At 39.1% G+C, this 20021-nt stretch overlaps 1 protein-coding gene and 1 pseudogene across 2 annotated transcripts; both read left to right on the forward strand.

The window, feature by feature from the left end:
• LOC102188745 lies at nt 6339-7283 on the forward strand (annotated as a pseudogene). Its single transcript, XR_001917457.1, has one exon. The product of XR_001917457.1 is annotated as an olfactory receptor 8B3-like (transcript).
• On the forward strand, nt 15346-16278 carry LOC102189009 (olfactory receptor 8B3-like). Its single transcript, XM_005699683.1, has one exon. The coding sequence runs from the start codon at nt 15346-15348 to the stop codon at nt 16276-16278; it is 933 nt and encodes a 310-aa protein (XP_005699740.1).

The raw sequence follows: 20021 nt of genomic DNA on the forward strand, positions 1-20021 counted from the left end.
CACTGAGCAATTACAAGCATGTGAAACAAATTTTTTTTAAAAGAAAACCTCAGCCAAAAAATAGAAGATACAATGTTATACTGTGTATGCTTCTATTAATTAATATAACATAAATCTTGAAATGATAAATTTGTAGAAATGGAGAACCTGGTTGGTCATGATTGTGAAAGGTTTAGAGAAGAATAGGATAGGAAGAAAGTGGGTGTGGCTTTCAAAGGAAAAGTGGGTGTGATGGTTGGATGGCATCATTGACTCAATGGGCATGAGTTTGAGTAAACTTCGGGATTTGGTGATGGACAGGGAGGGCTGGTGTGCTGCAGTCCATGGGGTTGCAAAGAGTCAGACACAAATGAGCAACTGATGAGAGAAAAAGTGGATGTTGAAGGGAACATGAAGAAGCCCTGTGGCAATGGTAGAAACAGTCAGTATTCTGACTGAATCAATGTCAATGACATAGTTGTGATATTTAAAAAAAAATTAGTAGCAGTCATCTGTATAAAATTAGTATCTGATAACTTGCTTTATTTTGCTTAAAAATTATAATATAACCTCAGTTATACATTTAATTTTGAAAATGTATTAGTTAATATTTCTGGGTGATTGTAGCTTGTTAGCTTAGTGTCACATAATCCTGCCAATTAAAAAATCCATTTAGTTAAAATACATCTTTATGTTTTATGCATCTTTATGGTATAGCATAAATTTTTTATTACCACTGACTTTGACAAGTTAGAACATATTGGGGTTGAGATACTTAAAAAGGAGTCAAGAATAAATAAAACTGAATGTATAATTTTTATGAATATTTCCACTATTTTCAGTTTTTCTTCTGCTTGTAGTAACACTATAGTTTATCCAAACATCTAGGCTACTATTTTTGGGAATTTTTTTTGTCTTCTAGCATCTTTGCGAGAAGTCCTGATGCATCTTTCCTTGGAATATATCTCAGTGAGAGGGTGACCATGTGAGAGTTACACCTGAATTACGCTAACCTGATGGTTATGGAGAGAGAAGAAAGGAAGGGAATGAGAATTCTGCTGTGTAAGGATAAGCTCAGAATTGCTCTATATTAATTTCATGTTTGCTTATATTTACAGTGGCAAAGATGAAAGAATGATTTTTCAACTCTAGTTTAGAACCCTGGCATACAATTCTTCTTGCAGTGTGAATTGATATACTATAAAATTAGAGGAAGTATTTCTGTCTATTGTATTGCCTAAATATGATTTTTAAACTTTTCATAGAAAACACATTTTAATAAAGTTCCAAGTTCTTTATCATTGCTGAGGTCAAGGAATGCCTACCTTGTGGGACAGAGTTCAACTTTGGCTTGAGGAATTTTTGGTACTGTAGTAATTGTGAAGGGTCTAAGAAAAATGATTGGGATTCATTTTAGTGATGATCGGGTTTAAGAGATTATCCTAAGTATAATACTCACAATTTGGGGAATTTCTCAAATATTCTACCCTCTGTTCTTTTTCTCTTTCAGTTCAGTTCAGTTCAGTCGCTCAGTCGTGTCCGACTCTTTGCGACCCCATGAATAACAGCATGCCAGGCCTCCCTGTCCATCATCAACTCCCGGAATTCACTCAGATTCACGTCCATCGAGTCAGTGATGCCATCCAGCCATCTCATCCTCTGTCATCCCCTTCTTCTCCTGCCCTCAATCCCTCCCAGCATCAGAGTCTTTTCCAATGAGTCAACTCTTCACATGAGGTGGCTAAAGTACTGGAGTTTCAGCTTTAGCATCATTCCTTCCAAAGAAATCCCAGGGCTGATCTCCTTCAGAATGGACTGGTTGGATCTCCTTGCAGTCCAAGGGACTCTCAAGAGTCTTCTCCAACACCACAGTTCAAAAGCATCAGTTCTTTGGTGCTCAACCTTCTTCACAGTCCAACTCTCACATCCATACATGACCACAGGAAAAACCATAGCCTTGACCAGATGGACCTTAGTCGGCAAAGTAATGTCTCTGCTTTGGAATATGCTATCTAGGTTGGTCATAACTTTTCTTCCAAGGAGTAAGCGTCTTTTAATTTCATGGCTGCAGTCACCATATGCAGTGATTTTGGAGACCCCCAAAATAAAATCTGACACTATTTCCACTGTTTCCCCATCTATTTCCCATGAAGTGATGGGGCCAGATGCCATGAACTTCATTTTCTGAATGTTGAGCTTTAAGCCAACTTTTTCTCTCTCCTCTTTCACTTTCATCAAGAGGCTTTTTAATTCCTCTTCACTTTCTGCCGTAAGGGTGGTGTCATCTGCATATCTGAGGTTACTGATATTTCTCCTGGCAATCTTGATTCCAGCTTGTGTTTCTTCCAGTCCAGCGTTTCTCATGATGTGCTCTGCATAGAAGTTAAATAAGTAGGGTGACAATATACAGCCTTGACGTACTCCTTTTCCTATTTGGAACCAGTCTGTTGTTCCATGTCCAGTTCTAACTGTTGCTTCCTGGCCTGCATATATATTTCTCAAGAGGCAGGTCAGGTGGTCTGGTATTCCCATCTCTTTCAGAATTTTCCACAGTTTATTGTGATCCACACAGTCAAAGGCTTTGGCATAGTCAATAAAGCAGAAATAGATGTTTTTCTGGAACTCTCTTGTTTTTTCCATGATCCAGTGGATGTTGGCAATTTGATCTCTGGTTCCTCTGCCTTTTCTAAAACCAGCTTGAACATTAGGAAGTTCACGGTTCATGTATTGCTGAAGCATGGCTTGGAGAATTTTGAGCATTACTTTACTAGTATGTGAGATGAGTGCAATTGTGCAGTAGTTTGAGCATTCTTTGGCAGTGCCTTTCTTTGGGATTGGGATGAAAACTGACATTTTCCAGTCCTGTGGCCACTGCTGAGTTTTCCAAATTTGCTGGCATATTGAGTGCAGCACTTTCACAGCATCATCTTTCAGGATTTGAAATAGCTCCCCTGGAATTCCATCACCTCCACTAGCTTTATTTGTAGTGATGCTTTCTAAGGCCCACTTGACTTCACATTCCAGGATGTCTGGCTCTAGATGAGTGATCACACCATCGTGACTATCTGGGTCATGAAGATTTTTTGTGTATAGTTCTTCTGTGTATTCTTGCCACCTCAATATTTTCTTCTTTTTCTCTTTACTTTTTCTTATTTAGTTTACTTAACCCCATGGCTTTAATCTTTATGGAAACAATCCTCAAACCTTCTCATGTTCTGACCTTTCTTCTTAATTTTAGCCTTTGTTGTTCAGCCGCTAAGTCATGTCAGATTTTTTACCACCCCATGGACTGCAGCACACCAGGCTTCCCTGTGTTGAACTATCTTTCAGAATTTGCTCAAACTCATGTCCATTGAGTTGATCATGCCATCCAACAAAGCCCTTTAGCTTTAGTTAGGCATTTGCCCAATTGTACACTTTTACTTGGTTGTACCCTGGTGGCTCAGCTGGTAAAGAATCCGCCTGCAATGTGGGAGACCTGGGTTCTATCCCTGGGTTGGGAAGATCCCCTGGAGAAGGGAAAGGCTACCCACTCCAGTATTCTGGCCCAGAGAATTGCATGGACATGTTAGTCCATCTGAAAGAGATGGGACCTGCCTCTTGAGAAATCTGTATGCAGGTCAGGAAACAATAGAAAACCAATACAGTATTATAAAGTAAAATAAAGTAAAAATAAAAAGTTAAAAAAAAAAAGAACTGGACATGGAACAACAGACTGGTTCCAAACAGGAAAAAGAGTGCATCAGGGCTGTATATTGCCACCATGCTTATTTAACTTATATGCGGAGTACATCATGAGAAACGCTGGGCTGGATGAAGCACAAGCTGGAATCAAGATTGCCGGGAGAAACATCAATAACCTCAGATATGAAGATGACACCACCCTTATGGCAGAAAGTGAAGAAGAACTAAAGAGCCTCTTGATGAAAGTGAAAGAGGAGAGTGAAAAAGTTGGGTTAAAACTCAACATTCAGAAAACTAAGATCATGGCATCTGGTTCCATCACTTCATGGCAAATAGATGGAGAAACAGTGGAAACAGTGACAGACTTTATTTTCTTGGGCTCCAGTGTCACTGCAGATGGTGACTGCAGCCATGAAATAAAAAGACGCTTACTCCTTGGAAGAAAAGTTATGACCAACCTAGACAGCATATTAAAAAGCAGAGAGATTACTTTGCCAACAAAGGTCAATATAGTCAAGGCTATGGTTTTTCCAGTAGTCATGTATGGATGTGAGAGTTGGACTATAAAGAAAGCGGAGCACTGAAGAATTGATGCTTTTGAACTGTGGTGTTGGAGAAGTCTCTTGAGAGTCCCTTGGACTGCAAGGAGATCCAACCAGTCCATTCTGAAGGCAATCAGTCCTGGGTGTTCTTTGGAAGGACTGATGTTGGAGCTGAAACTCCAATATTTTGGCCACTTGATGTGAAGAGCTGACTCATTTGAAAAGACCCTGATGTTGGGAAAGATTGAAAGCAGGAGGAGAAGGGGATGACAGAGGATGAGATGGTTGGATGGCATCACCAACTCAATGGACATGAGTTTGAATAAACTCCGGGAGTTGGTGATGGACAGGGAGGCCTGGTGTGCTGTGATTCATGGGGTCAAGAAGAGTCGAACAGACTGACTGAGCAACTGAACTGAACTGACTGACAATTGTAACAGCCTCCTATCGCTGACCTGCCTCCAGTCTTTCTTACTCTAGTCTGTCCTGCCAGTGCCCACATTATTACTCTTTCTGAGTCAGCATTTTGATTATTTCAAACCTGTGTCAAATAAGAAATGATTTTGAATGGTTCCTAATGATCTCCCTAATGAGCTGACCTTGATTTGAGCATTTGGAAGCTTCCTGTACTGATCCGAATTTGCTTTCTGATCTGAGTCTATGCTGCAGACTTCTAAGAAGAGGCACTGGGGCCTCTGTAAGAGCCGTGGAAGTCGTCTGTGTGACATTCAGGGAGGATAGAAACTTGTATTTTCTCTGAGTTCAGTAACTTTGATCTACAAGGCTTATAGATGGCCACTAAAAGTTTACCGATGACCTTCACATACCTTACTGGTGTTTGTCCAGTCCCACAGTTAGGCCTACGGGGAAAATCACTGATACTATATAAGCCTTTGCCCATGGAGCAGTACTTCTGTTGTGGTATCCAGTCTTGGTCCCTAGGGAAATGAGGAAAAGGGGTTCTCATTCATTCATTTTTAATTAAATGAATATTTATTTAATACCTACTGTATATGTGTGGTTTTACTCTAAATTGCTACAAAAACAGTACTGAACAAAACAGGCAAAATCTCTGCCCTTATGGAACTTAGGTTTAAATGCATGCGAATGTATGAATGTATGTGTTTGTGTTGTGAGAAGACACACCAAATAAACAAATAAGTGACTAGTGTTTCTTAAGAGCTGTGGATGCAGGAAAAGTCACTGCTTTTCCATTTGAGGATGTGCTCCATTTGGCAACAAACCAAAATATATGTAAAATGGGTTACTTCCAATACACACTGTTATTCTAGAGAACTTGGCTTAAATGCAGAGTGGGTAATTTCTCTTTCTTACAAATCATATCTCTGGGGAAAACACAATGAAAACCTAAAACTTCTTAATCAAGTCCCTAGGATTTCCCAATTCACAATAACCCCTGAGTCATATTAGCAGGTGGCTCCCTGGGCACCAGCAGATGCTATTTCCACCCCCTAGTCTGGAGAGGACACTCTGGCAGAGCCACCATCAGAAATCATGACCTGTAACTCATGTCACCTTAGAGCCTGGTGTACTGAGGTCTGTACTCTGACTCTCTCAGTCCAAAACACACTCAAAACAAACAAATAAACAAAAACAGCAAAGAAGAAGAATCTCTGTTCTGGGATGTTCATCTCTAAAATTCATCAGAACCACTTGAGAATAAGAAGCAGAGTTAGCAAGCCCCAACACTGAAGTCTCTGTGCAGAAGGGTGAGTGTTGAATTTTATCTGTCCAGTTACTTATCTTCCAAACCTCATCTTTGGAAACCAAGGATCCCCTGAAATGACAGCTTTCTCCCTGCTGAGATGACCACTGATCATTGGGTGGGCCTGGTAAACTGTCAGGGCAGAAGTGGAGCAGAGATGCTGTTGTCATGAGGTTCAGGGTCATTGAATCTTACCCTGTAGAACTTGCCTGGTAGTGTTTTTAATACACGTCTTTAAAAATTCCCTCAGCCTTTATACAAAGAAGAAGAAGAAGAAAAAAAAAAGATACAGAGGGGTGGGCTGGGGTTCCTTCTCGCATTCTGGGTCTCAGCCTCATTAGAGTGGGGTTGGGTGGAGAGAGCGGGGTACTCATTTTAACGTTACCCTCTGTCCTGTTCCCACAGGTATGTCCTAGGGAAGAATGGCCCCAGGGAATGAATCTTCAGTGACTGAGTTTATCCTGCTGGGTTTAACACAGCAGCCAGAACTCCAGCTGCCTCTCTTTTTCATTTTCTTAGCAATTTATGTGGTCACTGTGGTGGGGAATGTTGGCTTGATTATTCTTATTGGTCTGAACCCTCACCTGCACACTCCCATGTACTACTTTCTCTTCAACCTTTCCTTCATTGATCTCTGCCACTCCTCTGTCATTACTCCTAAAATGCTGATGAGTTTTGTAAGTCAGAACATCATCCCTTATGCAGAGTGCATGACTCAGCTCTGCTTCTTCTCCTTCTTTGTTATTGATGAGTGCTATATTTTGACGTCAATGGCCTATGACCGATACGTGGCCATCTGTAAGCCACTGCTGTACAAGGTCTCCATGTCCCATCAGGTCTGCCTCATGCTGACGGTGGGTGTATACGCGATGGGGCTTGTGGGTGCCATGGCCAATACTGGGTGCATGCTGCGACTCTCCTTCTGTGATGGAAACATCATCAATCACTACATGTGTGACATTCCTCCTCTCCTCCAGCTCTCTTGCACAAGCACCTCCATCAGTGAGCTGGAGATTTTCATTGTGGTGGGTGTCAATGTCATAGTGCCCAGTGTCACCATCTCCGTTTCTTACACCTTGATCCTCTTGAACATCCTTCACATCCGTTCTACAGAGGGCAGGTCCAAAGCCTTCAGTACCTGCAGCTGCCACATAATTGTGGTTACTCTTTTCTTTGGATCAGCAACATTCATGTATCTTAAGCCTTTTCCTGCTGGGTCTCTGGATGAAGATAAAGTGTCCACAGTTTTTTACACAATTGTGGGGCCAATGGTGAATCCTTTCATCTACAGTTTGAGGAACAAAGATGTCCAAGTTGCACTGAGTAAGACTTTGAGGAAAAGGGTGGTCTGAATAGAAATTGTGTTAGCTATTGATGTCAAATTTTAGTAAGGGCACAAAATGTATGATGATATGGAGAAAAGAGAAAGGAATTAAAATAAAAGAGCAGGTGATTTAAATAAAAAGAGAAGCAAAGTTTTTTATGAAAACCACTTTATAAGGAAAGACAGTATAAAGAAGAGGAGAATCAGCCATTCATCCTTTCATAGAAAGTAGGAAAGTATTGGGTTGGACAAAAATTGTTCAATCCTATAATTCATTCTGTCGTGCTCCAGCTTATTTTCAGAGAGTATAAGGTTTTAAGTAGAAAAAAGTGAATGATGATGAATCCAGAAACAGTAAGGTTGTGAGATTTTTGACTAAGTTATGTCCAGAACTCCTGTGAAGCTTTGTCAAGGACATTTGGACTTTGTGGATTTCAGATTCAGTAAGTTACTCATTTATTTAATAAACCTTTATTGAAAGTGCTGGAGAGGATTTTGTCTGGTAGATTCCTTTGTTTCTCAGAAAAGAAGACTAGGAAAATGCTTCTCTCACCATTGTCTCTATCTTCTCAATTTAGTCTTAAGAAAACATGGTAAAGAGAAATTGTCTTTTGATCTCAGTTCCTAAGGACAGAAAACCTCAGATAACCATTTACAGCAGTCAGGAATGAAAAAGGTAATGTTTTATTTTATGTAAAATATATCTATTCTGCATACGGCAATGTGTATATTTCCATGTTTCTCTCAATTTGTCCCACCCTCTCCTTCCCCTATTGTGTCAGCAAGTCTGTTCCCATGTCTGCATCTCCACTGCTGCCCTGAAAAGAGGTTCATCAGTACCATCTTTCTAGATTCCATATGATGTGTTAATGCACAATATTTGTCTTTCTTTTTCTAACTTACTTCACTCTGTATAACAGGCTCTAGGTTCATCCACTTCATTAAGACTGACTCAAATGCATTCATTTTTTTAATAGCTGAGTAATATTCTATTGTATATATATATGCACCACTATTTCTGTATCCATTCATCTGTCAATGGACATCTAGGTTACTTCCACATCCTAGCTATTGCAAAAAGTGCTGTCATGAACATTGGGGTACATGTGTCTCTTTCAGTTAGATTTTCAAAGGGTATATGCCCAGTAGTCATAGTTACTTATATTTTTACTACAATGCTGCCATATAGTTTTGTTACAATGATTCAGGTGTCCTGGGGTAACTGAAGGTCACTGAAACTTTTAAAGAAGGAAGGGAGAGTTGTGTGCTTCCAGAACTTATCCTCCAGTTGTGTATATGGCCAGATAAGAGGGAATATGTGAGAAAAGCTAGAATTGTTACTGGAATCATTACATTTCAGCATTAAAAAACCTCAAAAGTCTTGCCATTCCCTCCTGGCCTGAAGAGTTTCTATTGAAAGATCAGCTGTTATCCTTATGGGAATCCCCTTGTGTGTTATTTGTTGTTTTTCCCTAGACATACTTAAAGTGATGAAAGAAAATAACCTACAGCCCAGATTACTGTACCCAGCAAGGATCTCATTCAAATATGAAGGAGAAATCAAAAGCTTTACAGACAAGCAAAAGCTGAGAGAATTCAGCACCACCAAACCAGCTCTCCAACAAATGCTAAAGGATATTCTCTAGATAGAAAACACAAAAAGGGTGTATAAACCCGAACCCAAAACAATAAAGTAAATGGTAACAGGATCATACTTATCAATAATTACCTTAAACATAAATGGTTTGAATGCCCCAACCAAAAGACAAAGACTGGCCTAATGGATACAAAAACAAGACCCCTCTATATGCTGCTTACAAGAGACCCACCTCAAAACAAGGGACACATACAGACTGAAAGTGAAGGGCTGGAAAAAGATATACCATGCAAATAGAGACCAAAAGAAAGCAGGAGTGGCAATACTCATTTCCGATAAAATAGGCTTTAAAACAAAGGCTGTGAAAAGAGACAAAGAAGGCCACTACATAATGATCAAAGGATCAATCCAAGAAGATATAACAATTATAAATATATATGCACCCAATATAGGAGCACCACAATATGTAAGACAAATGCTAACAAGTATGAAAGGGGAAATCAACAATAACACAATAATAGTGGGAGACTTTAATACCCCACTCACACCTATGGACAGATCAACTAAACAGAAAATCAACAAGAAATGCAAACTTTAAATGATACATTAGACCAGTTAGACCTAATTGATATCTATAGGACATTTCACCCCAAAACAATGAATTTCACCTTTTTCTCAAGTGCTCATGGAACCTTCTCCAGGATAGATCACATCCTGGGCCATAAATCTAAACTTGATAAATTCAAAAACATCGAAATCATTCCAAGCATCTTTTCTGACCATAATGCATTAAGATTAGATCTCGATTACAGGAGAAAAACTATTAAAAATTCCAACATATGGAGGTTGAACAACACACTTCTGAATAACCAACAAATCACAGAAGAAATCAAAAAAGAAATCAAAAAAGAAATCAAAATATGCATAGAAACTAATGAAAATGAAAACACAACAACCCAAAACCTGTGGGACACTATAAAAGCAGTGCTAAGAGGAAAGTTCATAGCACTACAGGCATACCTCAAGAAACAAGAAAAAAGTCAAATAAATAACCTAACTCTACACCTAAAGCAACTAGAAAAGGAAGAATTGGAGAACCCCAGAGTTAGTAGAAGGAAAGAAATCTTAAAAATTAGGGCAGAAATAAATGCAAAAGAAACAAAAGAGACCATAGCAAAAACCAATAAAGCCAAAAGCTGGTTCTTTGAAAGGATAAATAAAATTGACAAACCGTTAGCCAGACTCATCAAGAAGCAAAGAGAGAAAAATCAAATCAATAAAATTAGAAATGAAAATGGAGAGATCACAACAGACAACACAGAAATACAAAGGATCATAAGAGACTACTATCAGCAGTTATATGCCAATAAAATAGACAACGTGGAAGAAATGGACAAATTCTTAGAAAAGTACAACTTTCCAAAACTGAACCAGGAAGAAATAGAAAATCTTAACAGACCCATCACAAGCATGGAAATTGAAACTGTAATCAGAAATCTTCCAGCAAACAAAAGCCCAGGTCCAGACGGCTTCACAGCTGAATTCTATCAAAAATTTCGAGAAGAGCTAACACCTATCCTACTCAAACTCTTCCAGAAAATTGCAGAGGAAGGTAAACTTCCAAACTCATTCTATGAGGCCACCATCACCCTAATACCAAAACCTGACAAAGATGCCACAAAAAAAGAAAACTACAGGCCAATATCACTGATGAACATAGATGCAAAACTCCTCAACAAAATTCTAGCAATAAGAATCCAACAACACATTAAAAAGATCATACACCATGACCAAGTGGGCTTTATCCCAGGGAGGCAAGGATTCTTCAATATGTGCAAATCAATCAATGTAATTCACCACATTAACAAATTGAAAAATAAAAGCCATATGATTATCTCAATAGGTGCAGAGAAGGCCTTTGACAAAATTCAACATCCATTTATGATAAAAACTCTCCAGAAAGCAGGAATAGAAGGAACATACCTCAACATAATAAAAGCTATATATGACAAACCCACAGCAAACATTATCCTCAATGGTGAAAAATTGAAAGCATTTCCCCTAAAGTCAGGAACAAGACAAGGGTGCCCACTTTCACTGCTACTATTCAACATAGTTTTGGAAGTTTTGGCCACAGCAATCAGAGCAGAAAAAGAAATAAAAGGAATCCAAATTGGAAAAGAAGTAGTAAAACTTTCACTGTTTGCAGATGACATGATCCTCTACATAGAAAACCCTAAAGACCCCACCAGAAAATTACTAGAGCTAATCAATGAATATAGTAAAGTTGCAGGATATAAAATCAACACTCAGAAATCCCTTGCATTCCTATACACTAATAATGAGATAGTAGAAAAAGAAATTAAGGAAACAATTCCATTCACCATTGCAATGAAAAGAATAAAATACTTTGGAATATATCTACCTAAAGAAACTAAAGACCTATATATAGAAAACTATATAACACTGGTGAAAGAAATCAAAGAGGACACTAATAGATGGAGAAATATACCATGTGCATGGATCAGAAGAATCAATATAGTGAAAATGATTATACCACCCAAAGCAATTTACAAATTCAACGCAATCCCTATTAAGCTACCAGCAATATTTTTCACAGAACTAGAACAAATAATTTCAAGATTTGTATGGAAATACAAAAAACCTCGAATAGCCAAAGCAATCTTGAGAAAGAAGAATGGAACTGGAGGAATCAACTTGCCTGACTTCAGGCTCTACCACAAAGCCACAGACATCAAGACAGTATGGTGCTGGCACAAAGACAGAAATATAGATCAATGGAACAAAATAGAAAGCCCAGAGATAAATCCACACACATATGGATACCTTATCTTTGACAAAGGAGGCAAGAATACACAATGGAGTAAAGACAATCTCTTTAACAAGTGTTGCTGGGAAAACTGGTCAACCACTTGTAAAAGAATGAAACTAGATCACTTTTTAACACAACACGCAAAAATAAACTCAAAATGGATTAAAGATCTAAATGTAAGACCAGAAACTATAAAACTCCTAGAGGAGAATATAGGCAAAACACTCTCCAACATAAATCACAGCAGGATCCTCTATGATCCACCTCCCAGAATACTGGAAATAAAAGTAAAAATAAACAAATGGGATCTAATTAAAATTAAAAGCTTCTGCACAACAAAGGAAAATATAAGCAAAGTGAAAAGACAGCCTTCTGAATGGGAGAAAATCATAGCAAATGAAGCAACTGACAAACAACTTATCTCAAAAATATACAAGCAACTTATGCAGCTCAATTCCAGAAAATGGGCCAAAGAACTAAATAGACATTTCTCCAAAGAAGACATACGGATGGCTAACAAACACGTGAAAAGATGCTCAACATCACTCATTATTAGAGAAATACAAATCAAAACCACAATGAGGTAACACTTCACACCAGTCAGAATGTCTGCAATCCAAAAATCTGCAAGCAATAAATGCTGGAGAGGGTGTGGAGAAAAGGGAACCCTCTTACACTGTTGGTGGGAATGCAAACTAGTACAGCCACTGTGGAGAACAGTGTGGAGATTCCTTAAAAAATTGCAAATAGAACTAGCTTATGACCCAGCATTCCCACTGCTGGGCATACACACTGAGGAAACCAGAATTGAAAGAGACACATGTACCCCGATGTTCATCGCAGGACTGTTTATTATAGCCAGGACATGGAAACAACCTAGATGTCCATCAGTAGATGAATGGATAAGAAAGCTGTGGTACATATACACAATGGAGTATTACTCGGCTGTTAAAAGGAATACATTTGAATCAGTTCTGATGAGATGGATGAATCTGGAGCCGATTATACAGAGTGAAGTAAGCCAGAAAGAAAAACACCAATACAGTATACTAACACATATATATGGAATTTAGGAAGATGGCAATGACGACCCTGTATGTAAGACAGCAAAAAAGACACAGATGTGTATAACAGACTTTTGGACTCAGAGGGAGAGGGAGAGGGAGAAGGTGGGATGATTTGGGAGAATGGCATTATAACATGTATACTATCATGTAAGAATCGAATCGCCAGTCTATGTCCGACGCAGGATACAGCATGCTTGGGGCTGGTGCACGGTGATGACCCAGAGAGATGTTATGGGGAGGGAGGTGGGAGGGGGGGTTCATGTTTGGGAACGCATGTACATCCGTGGTGGATTCATGTCAATGTATGGCAAAACCAATACAGTATTGTAAAGTAAAATAAAGAAAAAAAAAACCAAAAAAACCTCAAAAGTACCTGAACTTGCGTGGTGGCTGAGGGAAAAGGATGGAATTCAGTGTGGCTGTAGACCCTAATGCTGCGCATGTAAGAAATGTGAGAAACACATGGAAGGCTTTCACCAGAGAACAATGTAACTTACAGAGTTATTTATGTAGTGCCTATTGTGTGAGTTAAAGTCGCTCAGTCATGTCCGACTCTTTGTGACCCCCATGGACTACACAGTCCATGGAATTCTCCAGGCCAGTATAATACCGGAGTGAGTTGCCATTTCCTTCTCCAGGGGATCTTCCCAACCCAGGGATCGAACCCAGGTCTCCCACATTGCAGGGGGATTCTTTACCAGGTGAGCCACAAGGGAGGTCCCTGCACTATTCACAGCAGTACAAAAGAAGTGGTGAATAAGACAGAAGAGATGTTAGTCCTCATTTATAATTTATAAGGAGACACAGGAATTAAAGAGAAAAATGGTGAATGTTATGATGGAGGATTCACAGAAACTTTGGGGAACATATATGAAGACAGCTGGCATTATTTGACTGTATACTACATGCCAGGTACTGTTCTAACCATTTTTTTATATTTTTTTTCATTTAATCATCAAAATAACTGAATGAAGGAGATGCTATTATTATCATCAATATTTTAGGAATTATGAATCTGAGGCATGGAGAGTTAATCACTGTGTCCAAGCTAGTAAGCATGGGAGTAGGCCTCAAACTCATACCCTCTAACTCTATAGTCCCCACTGTTTTTTACTATGAGAAATGATTGATGACCTCAGTTAATGAAATAATACAGTTAAGGACCCAGCTGGAACCTCAGGTAGATATTTCCAGTAGGTGTTTAAAATGTAAAAAATTTAGTAGGGAGAAAGGCATTTAGCATTTTATTTTTGAGATAATCCATGAGAGACAACAAGTGAAGTGAATTGCTAGAGGCTTTGTAAAATTTCAAGTAAAGATGTGAAGAAATCCTTAGGCAGACTCTGGAAAATTTCCTCTTAGGATCTGGGAAGACACAGAGAAAGAACCTGTACAATAGATATTTCTAAAGTGATGAAGATGATAGGAAGATGGGAGCTTACTTTTGCCTCTGCCTTGGGGGATGTACAATCCCTGGAGTGATGTGTAAACTGGATTAAAATATTGAGTCCCTAAGGACCTAGATAGAGAACATGGTAAATGTAACTCCCTTACTTCTTTTTTACATATAGAATCTATTCCCTGGGGAGAGACTGAGCAAGCTTCCACCCTGTTTATAAGCAAGTGCGCGACATCATTAAACTCACAGTCCGTCTTCCGTTTATTATCAAGTGGCAAACCTGATAACAACGCTGTGAAATTTTCCTTGCTGAGTGAGAAGACTCAAAGCCATAATTAGAAGTCAATATTTGTAGTTCAGAAAGATTTCTGGGGCATATCTGAAATTAAGTCTGGGCTGCTCAGACTTTTCATTTTAGAATCAAATGAACCAGAGCCTCAGACAGGACACTGCCTTTCCAGGACAAACACCAAGGGAGAGCTCTAAGGTTTCTGGCCACATAAGGGTGAGTTCCTGAATTCTGTTGACATCAGATCTGCCACTTTCCTGTCTCCCTCTCTCCCCACCATTTTGTGCAGTCATGAGATTCAAGTGAAACTCTAGGAGACTATACTGAAGGGGATCAAAGAGTGTTCAGAGGTGGGGAGGTGCAGAAGTATCTCAGTCAGTAAGTTCCTTTTCTATGGACAGACTCTCACTCTTCTACTTGGGCAATGACTAAAACTCCTCTAGCCTTCGGTCCCTTAGTCTTTGGTTAGAGACAATCTTCTTGGTTCCAGCTCACACCAGATCTAATCTGCACCAGAAGCCAGCACCATGTAGCTGGGGTCTCTGCCTACAATTTTGCTGATGAAGAGAAGGCTCAAGTGAATGAAGAAAAGGTGAAGTTAGAGAAGGACTTTCTAACTTGATCCCTCTCTTTTATCCCTTCGTTTTTCTAGCAGGCATGTATCCATATGGCAGCATTGCCTTCTCTCTGTAGGCTGTTTGTGATGATCTTTGTTTTATTTAGCTTGTCAAGACTCTAGAAAGGGAAAGCCCATGGTAAAGGCAGATTCTATGGGCCCAGGTTGGCCTAGTCTCAGACATGCTCAGTATGTATACTCTCTTGTAGGATGAGATATTGTCAGAAGGACTGAGCTGTTCCCCAGTGTAAATCTTCTCTCCTGTGTCCACAGATTCTCTTAGGGAAGAATGGCTCCTGGGAATGGGTCTTTTGTGACTGCATTCATCCTGGTGGGGTTAACAGACCAACTGGATCTCCAAGTTCCCTTGTTTTTCCTGTTTCTATTAATGTATATGGTCACTGTGATAGGAAATTTGAGCCTGATTATCCTAATTGGGATAAATTCACATCTACACACCCCCATGTACTTTTTCCTCTTTAACTTGTCCTTCACAGACCTCTGTTATTCTTCAGTATTTACACCCAAAATGCTGATAGATTTCTTATCGAAGGAGAATATTATCTCTTACATGGGGTGCATGACCCAGCTCTACTTCTTCTGTTTTTTTGTCGTTTCTGAATGCTATGTGCTGACATCAATGGCCTATGACCGCTATGTGGCCATCTGTAAGCCACTCTCATATAATACTGTCATGTCCCCTAAAGTGTGCTCCAGCCTTATGCTTGGTTCCTACTTGATGGCATTTTCTGGTGCCATGGCTCACACTGGATGCATGCTGAGACTGACGTTCTGTGAAGCAAACTCCATCAACCATTATTTCTGTGACATCCACCCTCTGCTCCAGCTCTCCTGCACAAGTACCTACGTCATTGAGCTGGTAGCTTTCATCATGGCGGGCATCAACATCATTGTGCCCAGTCTCACCATCTTTGTCTCTTATGGTCTCATCCTGTCCAGCATCCTCCACATCAAGTCCACGGAGGGCAGGTCCAGAGCCTTCAGCACCTGCAGTTCCCACATCATTGCTGTTTCTCTGTTCTTTGGATCTGGGGCATTTGTGTATCTCAAATCATCTTCTACTGGATCTTTGGATGAGGGAAAAATCTCTTCTATCTTTTATACCAATGTGGTTCCCATGATGAACCCCTTAATTTACAGTCTGAGGAACAAAGATGTTAAAAATGCTCTGAGAAAAACCCTGAGGAGAAGAGAGTATTGATTAGAATCAGTTTCTATGTCCAGGTCATAGGATGGGAGAGATTTTGTGTGTTTATTTACAATATTTGAGGTGGCAGCCTTCTTACCTTATTTATTTCTCATCATAAGGAAGGAAATTTAGTCTTCCCTCTAGTTGTTTGCAGTTTCTTAGAGTAGATCATCTTTTTTTTATTACTACGTTAGCAATATCCTTTCCTTTCCTTCATGTTTCCCATTAAAGAATAACATAAACTAACATTTTTTTTTTTTGCCACCCAGCATGGGTTTTGGGCTCTTAGTTCACCAACCAGGGATTGAACCCTTGCCCTCTGCAGTGGAACTGCAGAGTCCTAACCACTGGACCACCAGAGAATTCCCTTCTATTTATTTTTCCTATTGTTATTATGGACTTTTTTTTTCACTTGGAAAAAGATGAATGTTTCTGCTAATGATCAATAAAGTAACACTAGTGTGACTTTATTGGAGAAGGAAATGGCAACCCGCTCTAGTGTTCTTGCCTGGAGAATCCCTGGGATGGGGGACCCTGGTGGGCTGCCGTCTATGGGGTCGCACAGAGTCAGACATGACTGAAGCGACTTAGCAGCAGCAGCAGCCGCAGTGTGACTTTAAAGTCTTTAAAGTCATTGATTTTGAATGTTCAATAAAGTAACATTTCTTAAATGACACTTATGGCCCTGGAAGCATGAATCAGACAATCTATCCTACCTTTTTCTTTCTCCGTACAGTGGTCAGGCATGTGATTTATCCAAATGCCATTGTTTCACCCTTATAGGAGATTCCATAAAGACTATCAAAGATAACTCCACTTTGCTGCTGAAAACACTAGTCATTAAGCTACTTTCATGTTTATCTCTAGTATTTCATATTTATTTTCTATATTCAAAGTAGCACATCAGATTTTCAATATATATTTATTTCATGAATATAATACTGAATGCTGAAACTCAGAGAAGTGTAATGATTTATTTAAAGTCACACAATTTCTTTATGAAAAAATCTGGAATAAACTATTAGCCTTTTGATTTCAAATGTACTACTCTTTCTAGTATACTTTCTGTTTACTTCATTTTATTTGTATTTTAGTAAATATAAGGTAAGGCTTCCAAGGTGGCTCAGATAGTAAAGAATCTACCTGCAATGCAGGAGACCTGGGTTTGATCCCTGGGTTGGGAAGATTCCCTGGAGAAGGGCATGGCAACCCACTCCAGCATTCTTATGTAGAGAATCCCCATGAACAGAGGAGCCTGGCAGGCTACAGTCCATGGGGTCACAAAGAGTCGGACATGACTGAGAGACTAAGCATAGCACAGCAAACATAAGATATGAGAAAACATTTGTTTTGAAAACTGACTTTTTCTGCAAAAAAAAAAAAAAAAAAAGAAATATTTTCAGGATCTTATAATTCAGAGAACAGGTATTCCTAAGAAATAAGTAAAACATTTCTTAGGAATGTGTCATTAGTCCATGGTCTAATAAAGAAGGCCAATAAATAAGAGGTCCTTCAGTAGGGAATGGACAATGAGATTTAGAAGTCACACTTCGTCCTGAATTTGTTTCCTTATTTGTAGAGTACCTTAATTATCCTCCATTGTCCATAAAGCTTTTTTATTTTAAAGCAAAAAAAGTTAATTTCGAATTAAAAAAATTGCAATTTGGGGCAAATAGATTCTGGTAGCAGCCTAAACAGTGTCCCAGCTCAGGAGTAAAATCAAAGGCTTTTAGAGGCAAAGAAGGAAAGTTGGCACTGCAAAGAATTTTAATATAAGAGCTGGAGAAAGAAGCTAGTGTTGGCTAAACAGGATTGAGTACTAGCTATCACTTGTTATTGTTTAGTCGCTAAGTTGTGTCTGACTCTTTTGCGACCCCATGAACTGAAGTCTGCCAAGATCGTCTGTCCATGGGATTTTCCAGGCAAGAATATTGGAGTGGGCTGCCATTTCCCTCTCCTCCATAAAGTTTTTATTAAAACTTATAATACACAATGACCGCACATTAATAGTAATTTGGAGGAGGAAGACCAATGGCTATGGCCACATCTGTTGGGAATCATGTAGAGAGAGGACAGTATCTTAAGGAGATAACATAGTGATTGGTAATCAAAACTCAAGTTAGAAAGAAAGAATAGAAAACAAAATTATGAGAAAAGAAAGCTCTTTCTATGATTTTCTTCTCCTTTCTAGAAGACTCTAGAAATATTATGGAGGTCACAGGATTTCTCTGGAAAGCCTTTAGCTTAAAGTTATTTGGTACTTATAAAATGTTGAACACACATTCCTGTTTCTTGGCTTCCACATGCTACTCTTATGTGGATTTTAAAGTACAAAAGCCTCAAATTTCATCTGTGAGAGCAATGACTATTTGAAAGAAATATTTGGGGAATAAATCAAATTTTGAACAAGACGTCTTTTTCTTTTGAGGTACTAGGAAAAAGAAAACCACTCAAAAATGTGATGTGTTGAGACAGTTTAAACATGTCCTAAAATAACTGTAGTAACATTTACTACTTTACTGTTTTCCAGTCTCCATTCAATATTTAGATATTTTGAAATTTAGCATAGCTGGATTGTTGGCTTGTTTTTAGATGTTCAACATTGCAAAATTCTTGACTTATAGTTTTATTGACCATTCATATCCCATCCCCTGATCCAATATTAGTATGTTTGATTTTCACTTAACTAGTTCTATATATGTGAAATAATTGATCTTGGTTGGATTTTTTTTTCATTTTGCTTTTCTTTTAGTAACTGTTCTGATAAAATTACTTTCCATATTGAAGGAAAAGTATATCTCAATAGGCAAACAGTATCTTTCTATTTGGGAGCCTTTGCAGACACTGCAGATTGTGTTCAATATGTTATATATTTTATTAGCATTTGAGGCGACTCAAAGAGTGGGTTAAAACTGGTGGTTGATCTTTCATTTGATGAGACTCAAAATACAAATGAAACCCATTTCAATCTCAGAAAAAAATCTTTAAAATTAGGTTTCAAGAATTCAAAAAGATGCATGTACCCTAATGTTTGAACTTCCCAGGTGGCACTAGTGGTAAAGAATCCACCTGTCAATGCAAGAGATGCAAGAGACACTGATTTGATCCCTGGATTGGGAAGATGCTCTGGAGCAGGAAATGGAAGCCCACACCAGTGTTCTTGCTGGGGAAATCCCATGGACAGAGGAGCCTGGTAGGCTATAGTCCATGGGTATCAGAGTTGGACATGACTGTACATCTAAGCACCTCTATGATCACAGAAGCACTCTTTACAATAGCCAGGACATGGAAGCAACCTAAACATTCATTGACAGAGGAATGGATAAAGAAGTGTGGTACATATATACAATGGAATATTAGCCATAAACATGAAATTGGGTCATTTGTAGAGATGTGGATGGACGTAGAGTCTGTCATACAGAGTAAAGTAAGTCAGAAAAGAAAAACAACTATCATATATTAACACATATATGTGGAATCTAGAAAAATGGTACAGAGAAACCTATTTGCTGGGCAGGAATAGAGATCCAAATGTAAAGTGAACATGTGGACACAGTGGGGGACTGGGAGGGTGGGACGAATTCGGAGAGTAGCATTGACATATACACCCCATGTGTAAAACAGATAGCTAGCAGAAGCTGCTGTGTAGCGCGGGGAGCTCAGCTTGGTGCTCTGTGATGACCTAGACGGGTGGGACAGGGTGGGGTGGGATGGGTGTGGTGGGAGGGAGGATTAAGAAGGAGGAGATATATTAA

This window comes from Capra hircus, chromosome 29 (assembly GCF_001704415.2).
Source record: "Capra hircus breed San Clemente chromosome 29, ASM170441v1, whole genome shotgun sequence".
NCBI lineage: Eukaryota > Metazoa > Chordata > Mammalia > Artiodactyla > Bovidae > Capra > Capra hircus.

Bases quoted from the DNA above. Each gene is read 5' to 3' on its own strand.
- LOC102189009 (XM_005699683.1), top strand. From the start codon at position 15,346: ATGGCTCCTGGGAATGGGTCTTTTGTGACTGCATTCATCCTGGTGGGG.